Source organism: Salarias fasciatus, chromosome 14, assembly GCF_902148845.1.
Source record: "Salarias fasciatus chromosome 14, fSalaFa1.1, whole genome shotgun sequence".
In the NCBI taxonomy this organism is placed as follows: Eukaryota; Metazoa; Chordata; class Actinopteri; order Blenniiformes; family Blenniidae; genus Salarias; species Salarias fasciatus.
The window spans coordinates 35,758,589-35,772,581 of record NC_043758.1 but is presented as its reverse complement, the minus strand read 5'-3'; the positions used below and the strand labels follow the sequence as shown (position 1 = coordinate 35,772,581).

General features: G+C 45.5%; 1 protein-coding gene across 1 annotated transcript; it reads right to left on the bottom strand.

The window, feature by feature from the left end:
* Positions 1 to 223: 223 nt before the first annotated feature.
* On the bottom strand, positions 224 to 3,177 carry rtn4rl1b (reticulon 4 receptor-like 1b). The gene is made up of 3 exons (XM_030107709.1): positions 3,166 to 3,177; positions 2,345 to 2,881; positions 224 to 1,145 (listed from the first exon to the last, which is right to left on the bottom strand). Exons 1-3 carry the CDS (start codon positions 3,175 to 3,177, stop codon positions 258 to 260), a joined length of 1,437 nt encoding a protein of 478 aa, XP_029963569.1. The 3' UTR covers positions 224 to 257.
* Positions 3,178 to 13,993: the final 10,816 nt, after the last annotated feature.

Below are 13,993 nucleotides of genomic sequence, written 5' to 3'. Positions count from 1 at the left end.
AGTGCAAGCTTGGTCTGCATTCACCTTTTACCGTTCTGAGTCCCTCTGGTGTTTGTGCTGCGAGTCCTGGTCTTGTTGATCTTTGATCCTTTGACACCTGTTTGGGTTTGAACAGTGAACTCCCTACACAACATTTACACATATAATCACACCCACACACACACATAAAAAGACACACAGGCCTTGTAGTGCAGGAGCAAGAGAGGGTCTGATGACTGTTTTCGTGTGAGATTAGCATTTGTTAAACCCACTGAAGGTCAGCGGAGAATGTAGTCAGTGTTTCCCGCTATCAAGGCCACAAAGAGGGCGTGGACGTACGGTAGGGAATGGGATAAGGTTGCCCTGTTGTTGGCTTGCTGAACCCCGCTCGGGGGGCGAACAGTGGTCCGGGGGCACTTGTGCTTTCTCCGTGTGACCGTGCCGTCTGGAGACGTGTGGTCGTGTTTCCCCCCGTCTGTGAAATCTGGGGAGGAATCCTCCTTGTCGGCCATGACCTCCTTCGAGTGGTGAACCTCATTGTCACCCTTTCCCTTGCTCATCCTGTTGCGAGGCTTCGTGCAGTTCCGAGAGCGGCCGGGCCTCGAGGGGTGCACTATGTGGGTCTGTCCGCCGGAGCCCACCGCCACGCCGCGGTTCATCGACGGGTTCACGGTCCCGGATAAATTATTAGTCTGGGCTCTGGACTCAGAGTTTGGAGTTGGCGAACAGTTCGGGAAATCCTCTTTGCGTAGCTCCTTGAGGTCTTTCCCCGCCAGATCAGCCGGCGCCTGGCAGCCCACCGAGGATGTGGAACCTCGGAAGCGTTTCAGCCACTCCCACAGCGACAGAGCCTTACAGTCACATGACCAGGGGTTGTCGTTGAGTCGGAGGTACTCCAGGGCCGGCAGCGTGTCCAGACACTGTCCGGACAGCTCTATCAGGGAGTTGTTGAACAGGTAGAGCGTGGTGAGACGTTTCAGGTCGTGGAAGGCCAACTGGTCAACCCACTCGATCTGGTTCTGGTGCAGAAGCAAACGGTCCAAGGCCCGAAGACCCCGGAAGGTGTTCTGGTTTAGGCTCCACAGGCGGTTTCCATGAAGGAACAGGTGGCTCAGGTTGTGGAGATCCATAAATGTGTCATCCTGCAGGAACTTCAGATGGTTATCCTGAGAAGACACAGGCAATATGCAGTTACAATCAGCAACAGCAGCAACATGCAAGGTTTTTCTTCATGGGGTTTTCTGCCTACGCTGTGTGATATCTGAGGTCCAGCTCAAATTAAGGGAAAAATGTGAGGATAAAATAGAAAAGAATAGTTACTTTATAATGCAATTGTTTCTTCAGATTTTATATTACCGTGAACCGACACGTGCAATGGCAATGGGGCATTCCTAGCAGGATTAATTGTTTTAGGTGAGGCCCCAAAGTCAGACCAAATAAACATCCACAACCCTGCAATAGATTTTAGATCTAGGTTGTGTGGCCTGTAATAAAATAGGCAAATAAATCGTTGTCTCTGGGCTGCTCCCTTCAGGGGTCAGCCCGGCCTCCCCTACTGTTACACCAGACATCTCCATGTCCTCCTTCGCTACTTCCATAAATTTTCTCTCTGGCCTTGCTCTTCCCTTCCGATCCACCGTCTCTCCACGGGCAGAAACCGCTTCAACCTGGACCGCCGAGATTTATATGTAAAGTACTCAACCTCAGCTGTCATTTTGATCAGTTCACAAATCTAAAAACTTCAACTTCTCACATTTACACAAAGGCTGTGCTGTGGTCGATGTGCTCATTCTTCCAGTAGCGGCTGAGCTGTTGGTCTCTCGGATGTCAGGAGATCCAATTTCCAGTGGTCAAAGTAGACACTGTGTAGCTTTTTTATCAGCTGAAACCTGACAATTATAATAAAGAGGTCAAAACAGCTATCCATTCATCTTCTGTACCACTTAATCAGGCTAATGGTCGCTCTGCCTGGAGCTGATCCCAGTCCGGGTACAACGTGGACAGATTGAAAATGAAAGAGAAACAGCCAACAGTACACACTTGTTCACACAACCAGGGAATCTAGAGACAACAACTCAAATAATAGAGAATATAGAAACGCTCATCAAGAGTGTTTAGCACTTTCACAGTGACGCAAAAGTATGAAACATGCAAAAGTGTAACAGATTACAACAAACAGCAGTTTGGATGTTTTAGGCCAACGCTGCAGACACTGTGCTTGAGTTTGTTAAGGCTGCATTTGGAAGTGTGCAAATTTTGTGTGTACCAGGATTGATGATAATACCAGGGTTTTTAAAATTCAAACATACTTTTTGTCTAACAAATCACAATATTCCCAAAGAGGCCGAGCATAATGAGCACGTACCTGCAAATAGAGGTACTGCAGATTTCGGAGGCCTTGGAAGATGTTGTTGGGAAGTGAGCTGAGTCCGCAGCGGTACAGGTGAAGCGCGTTGAGCCGACTCAGCCCGTGAAAAGTGTCTTCAGCCAAGGAGCGCAGGTGGCGGTTGTCCCCCAGATCGAGCTCTTCCAGCAGCGAGAAGCCCTGGAAGGTGGAGGGCTCGATGTAGGTGATGTTGTTGGAGTAGATCCAGAGAGTGACGGTGTTGGTGCTGAAGTGGCCTCGGAGCAAGCGATGGATCTTATTGTTCTGTAAGAAGATGCGTTCGCTGTCAGGGGGAATGCCTTCGGGGACGGACAGGAAGTTGTGGGCTTGGCAGGAGACGGTGGTGGGAGCGGTGTAGCAGATACAGTGACGGGGGCAGGACCAGGACAGCTCCAGCCCGCAGAGGACCAGCAGGAACTCCAGTCCACAGCCTGCAGGAAGCACAGGCACATCGAAGAGCAGCGTCACAAGGAGTTTATGCAATACATTATCATTTGATATCCAGAGTTTGTCCTTCTGTGTAAAAAGGGCTAAATGTAGACACACATGAATGATTCACCGCTGTGGAAATCAGATTTTTTTAGAGATTTAAAAAAATTCTTGTGAGTCATCCACATCTCATATAAGCCATGTACCATGTAATTTTTTAACACGATGAATGTGTCGGAATTTGCTGTTGAGCACTAAATTCTTTGTACAAAAGTGTAATTACCCAGCGGAACATTCTTGATACTTTTTTGACCTTATCAACCCCCCCCCCCCCACCCCCCCCCCCCCCCCCACCCCCCCACCCCCCCGACCCCAGAGGCCATGCTTAACAGTCATGCACTTGCACTTTTCTTGTTGCACTGTTGCGAGATCTTCTACTTTAAATTCCACTGTGCTTTACTGTATAATGATAATGAAGAAATTCTGATTCTACAGCGCAGAATGACCTTGTGCTGAAAATAAATAAATAAATACCAAGGGAATAAGTCAAGTGATCACTGACTGCAGTCATTACAAAATTATCCTCTGGAGCTCTTCAATTTCTCTGGAAAATTTACTGGCAATCAGCTCATTAATGGACCAGATATTTCAGTCTTACTACAAACATCAACCTTTGGAACATGAGGCCTTTACGATAGTCTGTCAAACGCTGATTTCTTCCTTCAGTGAGGACTGAATGTCCAGGCAAGGGCACAGGGATAACCATGCTCTGAAGAAAGGATCAGGTGAACCGTTACATCATACTGCGTGACAACAGGTGTCATTTTCAGCTTAATTTTAGAAACATCCTCATTCAATAGAAACTCTCAAGAACATTGAAGCAAATTGAAATGAACAGAAATAAATAACATCGCTTGTTCAAATGTATCAGTGTCCTGCTCACGGTGTTATTAACTACCTGAGAGTTTTCACATGTTTGAATATTCATTGTCATTAAGTGTGAACGCTGAACGTATATATCTCAGATACAAACTCATCAAGACAAACATGTCTGCATGACACGTCCGCTGATTACCGGGCTCCTCAGTTTTCTCCACAGCTCAAATGATTGCATTTTCATACACGCCTTGTTTCATGGTAAGTTCTAAGCACACAGTAAAACTAATTCATTCTGATAAAAAACATGCTTTTTTTGAACATCCATGAATAAAATCTCCTGTGTACAGGAAGCATCGAGCCTCAGACTGTAGCTTAGTGTGACGAGAGGCATGTGCGGCGTGGCAGCAGTCAAATGTTGAAGTCTGATGCTCCGCGGCTCCGAGCTGGCAGCCCGGGCTCAACTCCGTTCTATTTTGCCTTCAGGAGGCAGAAACATTGTCCCCGTGATTACTTCTCATCACGATGCGGGGCGCGCTCCACATATGGACCTTCTCGCTAACGGATTACGACCAGGATCCACCGAGTGAGCCGAGCCCACAGCGAAGACTCTCTTAGCAGAGAGCAAACAATCACACCTGCTCCGCTGAGTCACAACATGTCCCCGCGAAGCTGACTGAATCCCCGTCGCAGCGCTCTTGTCAGATCTGACACATATGCGGCCTTTTCAGAAATTACCCTTTCCAATATTCTGGCACCTTCGGGGAGACGTGCTATTAAGAGTCCAATCCTCTCTCCGAGTCCACTGGCGCTTCCTGGCAGGGAGTGTGGGCTGTGATCAGCCCGTTTTGTGTTGTTAAATGGGGCGTGGAATGCTTATTTAAAACTTGTAGTGAGCTGCTCTGAGGCGCTGTCTGATCGCTGACATGATTCCCCAGATCCTTCAGATGGGAGATGTGACTTATCCACAGTCTCATCTAAAATCAGCTCAACTCTCAGCCAATCATGAAAGTTCCATCTGACAACCTCTGGCTGTCTTCCACTCAATTTATTATTCACAGCATCGAGGAGGCCTGATTCACTGCCTCTAATCGATACGCCTCTGTTGCCTTTTAACTCACCCTGTAATCCTTGGTCTTTTATGCTGGAAATTCAGGAGCAGAATTGCTCTTCCACCAAGAGATAGGCCTATTTATCTGAATGTATTTTCTTGCCAAAGTGTGGCTAAGCTGTGACATTCAGCGTCTGACTCCAGTGACCTTTAACAGTAATTCTCTGTGTCTCGCTGCGGAGCTGGAGCGTGGCGCCGCGTGTCACCTGAACAGGAGTGTGCTCTCTCGGGCACGGATCTAATCCTATTTGTTAAGCTCTGCCACTGGGCAACAATGGGAAAAACATGCATCCTCCTAAAGTAGAAATGTGCCGCTAAATGAGGTGATTCTTCACGGTTGAACACCGTCGAAAAGTTGAATACGAGCGTTTGTTCATGTGTGTTGGTATGCGGGCGGATATGTCGAGCGGGAGACTACAATGGGCCTTATCTTTATTTATGCTTCATTTTACAGTCAGGACCTGCATCAGAATGGGCTTCCTGCGGTAAATTAGAGGCTGTATCCAGGGTTGTCACACGATCAGGACCAAATGTAAAAACCGTTTCGTGGCTCCACAGGTGTGCTTCCTTTTTCCTTTTTATCTCAATCCTTCTCCTCACTTGCCATTTCCATGAAGATGTATCAAGCGTGGCACCCTCTGACTGAGCAAATAGGCGAAAATGTTCTGCATTACTCGAGGGAACTGAGGGTTTGCTTTATTTATCAGGCAAATAAAACAAGACACAGAAAATTTTCCAGCCGCTGTTTCAGGAAAATTTGCATTAAGTAGCGTCCGCCGGCTACTTGAGATGCAGCTTCCAATCATTTAATTTGGTACTGGTTCACATTTCATTATCCTTTTGACCCTCACAGAAGAAACATTTCATAGAATAACTTGCAATATGAAGGAGTTGTAAAACGCCTTTCTGCTTTTTTGCATTTGCTCTGAGATTAGATGGTACATATTTCAATCACTTGTCTTTTCTGGAATTCATCCAAGAGAAAATGATCTCCTCACTCCACTGATTATTTTTTTCAGGCTTTAAAGTATTTCCATTAACACCTCACTCCAAGCATGTCTTCAATAGAATTAGCGGGGAGATTTCTGACAGGGAAATAATTTGAGCAGGGGAAAGTGATAAGCGTGATACACAGGAAAAGCGAACAAATGAGAACGTAGATGACGCCTCGATAAGTTAGACGATTTGAAACAGTGATTTGCTAATCATATTGGACACGTGAGGATGCGCCTCCTCTCCTCAGCCTGTCAGGAACAAGTAATACATTCTTCATCCTGCTAAATCTGTCCTCCTAAAATAACTGTTTTCTCCAATTTGTCCCAAAAGTGCACCTGAAGGAGCAGAAAAAAACAAACCAGGAGATAAATCTTGATGTTATGATAGGCGTGATGCCTTTCTCTTTTGGATCCCTCCCGGCAAAGTAAACTAACTTAATCCTAAATGTGCATTTTAGATGATACCGGTGCTTCTCAGAGGATAAAAGTACCTCATACACACTCCTTTTCAGACACGCTGAGAATCGGTGGACCACCAAACAACACTTACTCAGACAAACCCGGGGCATGTGTGCTCTTTTATGCAGCTGGCTCATCACACACTTTAATACCTGCCAACTCACTGAGCCCAGCTCCTCACATACCTGCAGCGCTCAACATTAAAGGCAGATCCGAACATGAACGCACACGCGGAATCAAACAATGCGAGATGGCATTAACGCCGTCCTCATACATGCGGCGCTTTATGTGGGAGCACATGAGACGCTCGGCTTTTCAAGCATTCGTCAGGTTCAGCAGAACACGTCTGTGTGACAGGCATAAAAAAGCTGAATGAGTCTTGCTTACAGAGGAGACAGAGGAGGCATGCAGCTCGCAGGAAGAAAACAAGCATTATGTGAGAACGCTGCCCTCAAATGGAAATGCAAAAAAATTAATGTGTGTCATAACTGCTTTGTGTACGCACACAATAAGCCATTCAGCTCAAAACGCATTATAGAAATAGCTTTGGACACGACGGAGCGTATACATGCCAATGGTGACTATTGGAATTTGGCAGAATAAAGAAGAGGCAGATAATGTGTTTTTGGAGAGAAAAAGGCGATGTTATTTCTGGGAGGAATCTGGACTGCGTATTAACACTGTCATCACAAATGTTCCCGTTTCCTGCTGCTGGTTAGTGATGACCGGGGGTATTGACAGCTCTTCAGCTGGAGGATGACGTTTGACCCCGTGACCCTTTCATCGCTTACTTCCTTCTTTCTTTCTTTCGGGGGGCGTTGAAAAGAAAATAGATAAATAGACGAATAAAAGAGAATGGCACGGGTCCCCTGACAGACAAAGAGAAGCGACAGTGTAGAATATCAATGAAACATAGTTCACACTAGATTTGCCCTCATGAATAACACATCTCTGCTAATAGGAGAGAAACGATACGTCTGTGAAGCCGCCTGACTCTGCCCATCATTAGACTGGACAAACTCAATTTCCTGTGTCTCTCCGCAGACTCCGATAAGCACCCTGGTGTTTTCACTCCGCCGATTGGCTGCGTCTAAATAATGTCTCCACTGGCTCGTCACTCTAAAGGTGTTTGCAATCACGCTCGTGAGCGCTGTGGCAGAGCGGTATATTAGATTATTGATTAAATGCGATCATTTTTCTGAGCAGCACGGCTTTAAAGTTGGCTAACAAAATTAATGGAGTGTTATTTCCCTGCGGCGCTGCGGGTCACTATATTTTTTACTCTTGATAATCTCAGGACATATTATGGATTCGTGCCACATTACTAATGTGTATATTTTACTGGAAGTCACAAATATACATCTCTGATTTTATTCAGCGTGCATTCACTGTATTGCTAAATGAAGTTTCAGTGCCGTTCGTGCAACATGCTGTGAGTAAACTGAATTTCTTTACATTGTGCCATGATTTACTCTGGTACATTAAGAACATGCAACAGGAGAATATAATAATAATAATAATGATGTGGGTAGCAAGAGCGTGTGGTAACTTTACACAGAAACATGACACATACACCTCTAATGACCCAACAAACATTTATTTTGAGCACATGAAGAAGCCAGACCACCTGGGAGGCAGACGCTCATGCACAAGAGCCAGAGGCCGGATTTGAACCTAGACTCTACTGCGGTGAAGAGAGAGCACTGACCACTGGACCACCAACTGTAAAGCACTACACTGACACCCAACAACTCATCGGCTCAAATTCAAAGTAGAAGCATGGTGCACGTTTCAGGTACTTCTGTTATGTGTTTCCTCCCTGAACCTGTTTCCATGTGTGCATTAAGATGAGCTGCTCAGGACTGACGATGACAGGATTCGTGCAGCGTTCATACAACTCACAGTATGGACTCCAGTTAATATGTTTGCTTGTATTTTTCAAGGTGTTTTTAAAAGGATACATATCACACAACAAGCGCTCATTGCACAAGCTGGTCATCTACGTCTTTGTCAGTTCATTATTAATATCCTCAACTGAAGGAACGCAAAAGTCTCACGGCAGCAAAATGATGAAATAATCTGATCAAGACTGACTGCTACACAAATCTCCGAATGTTTCTATTATAGTGTGTGTGTGTGTGCGTGTGTGTGTGTGGCCCGCGATGAATGGGGGTATATTCAATGTACATACAGCCGTTCTTCTTCTATAACTGCGACAGGGTGCAGCTTCAGAGTGCTGGGATTGATCGTTGTGGAGCACACGCACACACACACACACACACACACACACACACACACACACACACACACACACACACACACACACACACACACACACACACACACACCGCCGGACGCCAGCCCGTCACAGGGCACACATGAAGGGATGGATAATTACACACTGCCACACTCACACACACGGGCAGGAGTTACTGACACACTGCTGAAAAGGATGAGGTTTACATGAAATCAGTTTTAATTTATTACATTACAATCGACCCTGATTTCATCTCAAGCTGAATGACGACGTGAGAAGAGCGCGAGCTGCTGACGTTTTCCCTCAGGGGTCAGTGATTGCATTTTCACTGTCACTCCTGAGGCAGGAACAGAGTCACAAGTGCAACTATTTTGCTCTTAAACGCTGAAGAAAAACCAGCTATTGCAGAAAAAAACAATCATATCACTGGAGCCGCCTCTCATTAGCTTTTTCAAAGAATATCTCCGTTCACTTGTTCAAAGTACTGATTACTGCCATTTCTCCTGCCTTATCCACACACTCGCACATGAACACCCTGCCAGCTGCTGTGACCAACAGCATCTGCCTGAAGACATTTGCTTGAGACTATTTCTTGAAGTTTTTTTTCCCCCCACACTTGCAGAATGGTGTAGATTTTGGATCATTTGCTGCTCCCCGGCAGCTCCGCAGGCAATATTGCCTCATAAGGTTGCCTGACTATTCTTCTAGAGAATATATAAGAAGAACTGGGTGAGGGCAATGCCAACGCTATGATCTTTTAGAAATGCAGCGGGAGAGAAATCTTTCAGAAACATTTTGCATATCTGTGATATTCTTCTGGTGCAGCAAACTGAACAGTTTCTCTGTGCTTCTCTCTGTACCGGAGTAGTATTGTAACTGGTCTCTGGTGATTGATGCAGCTTTTATGAGAGAGATCAGTCAGCTCCCACTTTGAATCACCTCATAACACTTCTCCACAGAAAGATTATTTGATACCTCGGACAGCCGGTGTGCCGCAGAAACAAAGAAAGTTAGGCCCAAACTATAAAACATAAACTGTGCTAAGAAGGCGAAAATGAGGTTTAATAGAATTAACAGGAAACTCATCTCAGTAATCTACTAAAAGCAGATGAAGTATAAGATAACTCTTGTTTCAGGCTGGTTCTGTCAGAGCAGAAGAGCAGTAAAAGTGAAGATGTGGAGCTCAGCCTCACAGCAGGAGGCCAAACCGCGTGCTGCGTTATGTAAGAGGCGTTCCTGTATCATAGATATCGATGACCGTTTGAGTGCTGTTATGGCAGACCGAGGAATCACAATCAGATCTGTTCAAAGCTGCTTTGACTGGACTGGAGGTTAGGGGAAAATATGAGATCAGCCAGATGGCAGAATAATGAGTTTACATTTGAAACAATGACGGAGGTCGTTTTCACGTGACGCTGCAGGGCCGCTGCTAAAGAGCCTCGGCGAGAAAACTGCTGCTGAACACACAGACGCAGGAGGGGGGAGATGAAACGTAACGTCGGCCGAGATGACGCGAATGACAGCAGTGTTTCTCAGGTTGGGGATTCAGAGGGGCCTGGAAGTAACTCCAATACAAACTAGAGGCACCATATGGAGCGCGCACCAAAGAAAGAAAGTGAAGGGGATTTGTGGAGTCTTAAAGTGAATAGAGCTAATTTATTTCAGCGATGGAACTTGAAGATACTGAGGAGACTGACAGGGAGGTGGATGACTGAGCTGAGCAGATGTTTAATACCAACGTTTTAATTAACAGACTTCAGCGCTAATTCCTCCTGCATCAGAGGCACATCTGGACCCGATGGCGTTTTGAGTTTTCAAACCCTCAGAGCTTCCCGCTGACGGACGTCATTTAGCGCGTGTGAAAAATGACACTGTGAACACTCATCATACAGATTCAATCTATGCACGAATGTACACACGCATCCCTGCCAAATCACCTCTGCTAGGAGCAACACCATCAGCCGACGCACTGCACACATTCATCAAGCCAGCACAAAGCCCAATGGTTCAAGAAATATACTGCACAGCCGGTGGCGGTATTACACTGCAGCGGCCAAACTAAACTAATGGCTCTGCCAAACCCACATGAATCATCCAAAGTGCGTCCATACATAGTTCCCATACTGTAGTTCTGTTACAGTGATACCGAGCATTTCTAATGCAGCTCCCGTTGCTGAAGTGGCTAATAATTATCTTTCAAAGTGATGCTTTGCAGCTCTCAGAGGTGTTGAAGAGCTCCGACTCCGTCTGAGGACAGGGATCCTTGCAATAAGTTTCACAGCCTGAACTGATATTTGGAGTCAGTTTTGGTGAAATGCGCCTGACACGTCTCTGCAGCGCGAGGCAGGTTCTTTCTCTGTAGTTAAACATTCCTGTAACAGAAGTCCTCGTGAATCACCGTTTTTTTCTTTTGCCTTTACTCTTTTTTTCCGTTTTGCTACAGAGCAATTTGTTCTCAATGGCAAGAGTAGAAGTCATTCAGCAGCAGCACTGCCTCCAGGAACTCCCAGGCAACCTTCAAGTGTGTATATGACTCAATCCACCAACCAGGACATTTGTTTAACAGCAACTTCATTGGAGTTTTTGTCTCTTTACAAAAGAAAAGTTCATGATTTCTCTGCTGGGAAACCGAACCCAGAGTTTAATATGCAGACTGGAGATGGCAACATTTATCATGGTAGGATCCATAAAAGCTTTGCAGCAGACTGTTTAACGATGATTGGAGATACTTACATAACTGATATACAGTAAGTCAGTTTTACTTCTTCCCCGTTTCTCCAGTTTTTGGAAATTACCCAGCAGGCCACAGAGAAGTTCAACCGGGGCCACAGAGGGACACACACTACTTTAACAGAGCCTCCTTGAGCCTCAAATTGAGGATATCTGTGTCTAGATTGTCCTTGTGCAAACATGTTGAGAAACAAAACCTGCCGCTGGGATGAATCGGCAGCTTTGAGTCGACCCTGCCGAGGATCAACTCAACGTCTCTTAAAATCCCAAGGCACCTCGTGGTTCAGATTTTTTTTTTTACTTGTAGGCTAATATTAATGACCCATGTACATTCAGACAGATTTCTATGAAATATTACTGACATTTTGATCCAAAGAGGAACCAGAGCAGATTTAAACACCTCATGCAAGCAAATGTTTAACTGAAGAGGAACATGAACCCCTGGACAATGTCTCCAAAGACCTCGGTCACTCATACTAACACTTGATCCCGGAGTTAGAATCTCTTTTGCCCAATTTTCGCAGATTATACGGCTGTGAGAAGCTGAATGGATCGCTGTCAGCCTGCCTGGCTGCTCCATTCGCCGCGTCCTGTTCAATCATGTGGATGCCCGTCAATGACAGAGGACAGCACAACCAATCATGGCGCGTCTCCGCGAGAGTGACGGCTGAACCGGGCGATGCCGTGTGACAGCGAGCAGATGGGACAGAAAAGCGGCAAATGACAAAGAAATGCCTCAGACAATAAGTTAATGTTCTGACTTAATCGAGGAGTTGGGGGAAGACGGGAGGAGGAGAAGGAGGAATATATTTTGGGAGGTTGCTGGAAGAGTAACTGTGCACAGGGGAATAAGATGTCTACGGGGCTGGTACTGCAGTTACTCCATGAACCGGAGGAACTCCTTACCAGCCCTGCGAGCGTCTGCCTGATGAAGAAACCGAGGAAGGCACTGAATCGTTATAGCTCCAAGGCTGCTGATCTTTAACTGACCCTGCGCTTTGATGTTTCAGTGGAGGGGGCCAAGCAAAAATATCGAAATTTCCCCACGGAGTTAATAAATTAACAGTGTTTAGAAAAGCAGGGCTGGATGGCCGGAGCAGAGCGGCAGCCAAAAGTAAAAATGATTTTTTTTTTTTCCTTTTGGGATTCATGCACCAACATAAAAATATAATGTGCTATTATTTATATCAGTCTAATCAGTCTAATGGTATGCTTATGTACCCTGCAATTTGTCTCACTCTGCTCTGCGTTTTTATCTCAGTGCCCTTCATTCCTCATACCTGTCAGCTGAAACACTATAATCCCCCGCCGGATGGCCCCTCCGCTCCTTCCTGCATGACTTAACAATGTCCGTGTGCTAACATGAATAATTTCACGCTATTACCTGGACAAACGTTCTGTTTGTTTTAGCCACTGAATTACTACCCTGCTGCTTCCATCAACAAATAAAAGCCAAATTGTGTTACTGAGGGCTTGTTAATTCCGAGCGGTCCCGTCTTTCCATACATGCAGGGCGCACGCTGTGCATAGGGCCTCACGTTGCGCTGCGAGCCCTGCTTCATGAGCGAATGCAGTGCAATTATCCTCCTCATGTTCTCCCTCGCACGAACAGTTCGCTACACCCCAAGCTTCTTCTCACAGGGAAAACACACACTGCACGTCTAACCAGGTGAGTTTCAGCAGACAGAAGCAAGGCCTGCTTCCTCAAGGTGACAGACTGCTTGCAGCCAATTACAGGTCGGCTAACAAAAGCCACATGGAAGCTGGAGGACAGAGGAAACACAGTCCGAGTTCATTGGAAAATGTGTTTGAAGATGTAAATGAGTGGCACTCCGAGTCCGAACCTTGACCACAGCGGTCAGTTCGCTATGGACGGTCCACAGAAGAGACGTGTTCTCCTGACAGGGTGAAGATGATTGATTTTATTAATTGCTGCAAACCGTAGAAACACTTTAAAAAGCACCTGACATGGTGCTGCTCCTTTTTGTCCCCCCGTAAATACAGCAGGCCTGGAAGATTACAGCTGTTTTCCACCTATTCACACGTTCACACAGTAAACTGACGGACGGAGCCGCAGGTGTTTCTGCACAAAATACTCTCAATCCAAAGAGATTTTTGAAAAGTGAAGTAAAAAAAAAAAAAGATCATTTTAAAAACACATTTCCTCTTTCATATATTTTCAATCAAACTTTTGTGACATGCTGATAGCATCAGACACCTTAACATTTCTTGATTATCTTTCTAAAGATTTATTTCCTCATTTCCTGTGAGAGTAACTTTATGGACCTCTAGCTGTGCAGTTAAAGCCAGATCAACTGCAGTATGTGTGTTTGAACATTACGTTGTGCCGAGCTGTTTATTTTTCCAGGTATTTCATTTCAGTTCATTTAATTCTTAGGTTTCAGTTCTTCACATTTGAAAGTCAGAGAGACGGACTTTCCCGCTGCTGTTATCTGGTTTGTTGGTCCTTGTGGTCTGGAAATAAACTCACAATGTGACACATTTTTAAAAGATTTCTTGGGTAATCTTAGAAAACCGTGTTTCGGGACGTAAATGCTGATCTTCAAATATGAATGTTGTGCGGAACAACCTCCCTGCACCGTCTAATCCTCTTTTCCCCTCAGATGGTTTTACACAAATCACTGTTTCATTGAACTAACTGTGTGAATCTCATCATTAAAATTGCATATTGTTGACATGACAATCGCTAGCGTTGTACACACACCCATACACCACGTTCCTGCTATGGTACACGTCCCTAAAAGCTTCCT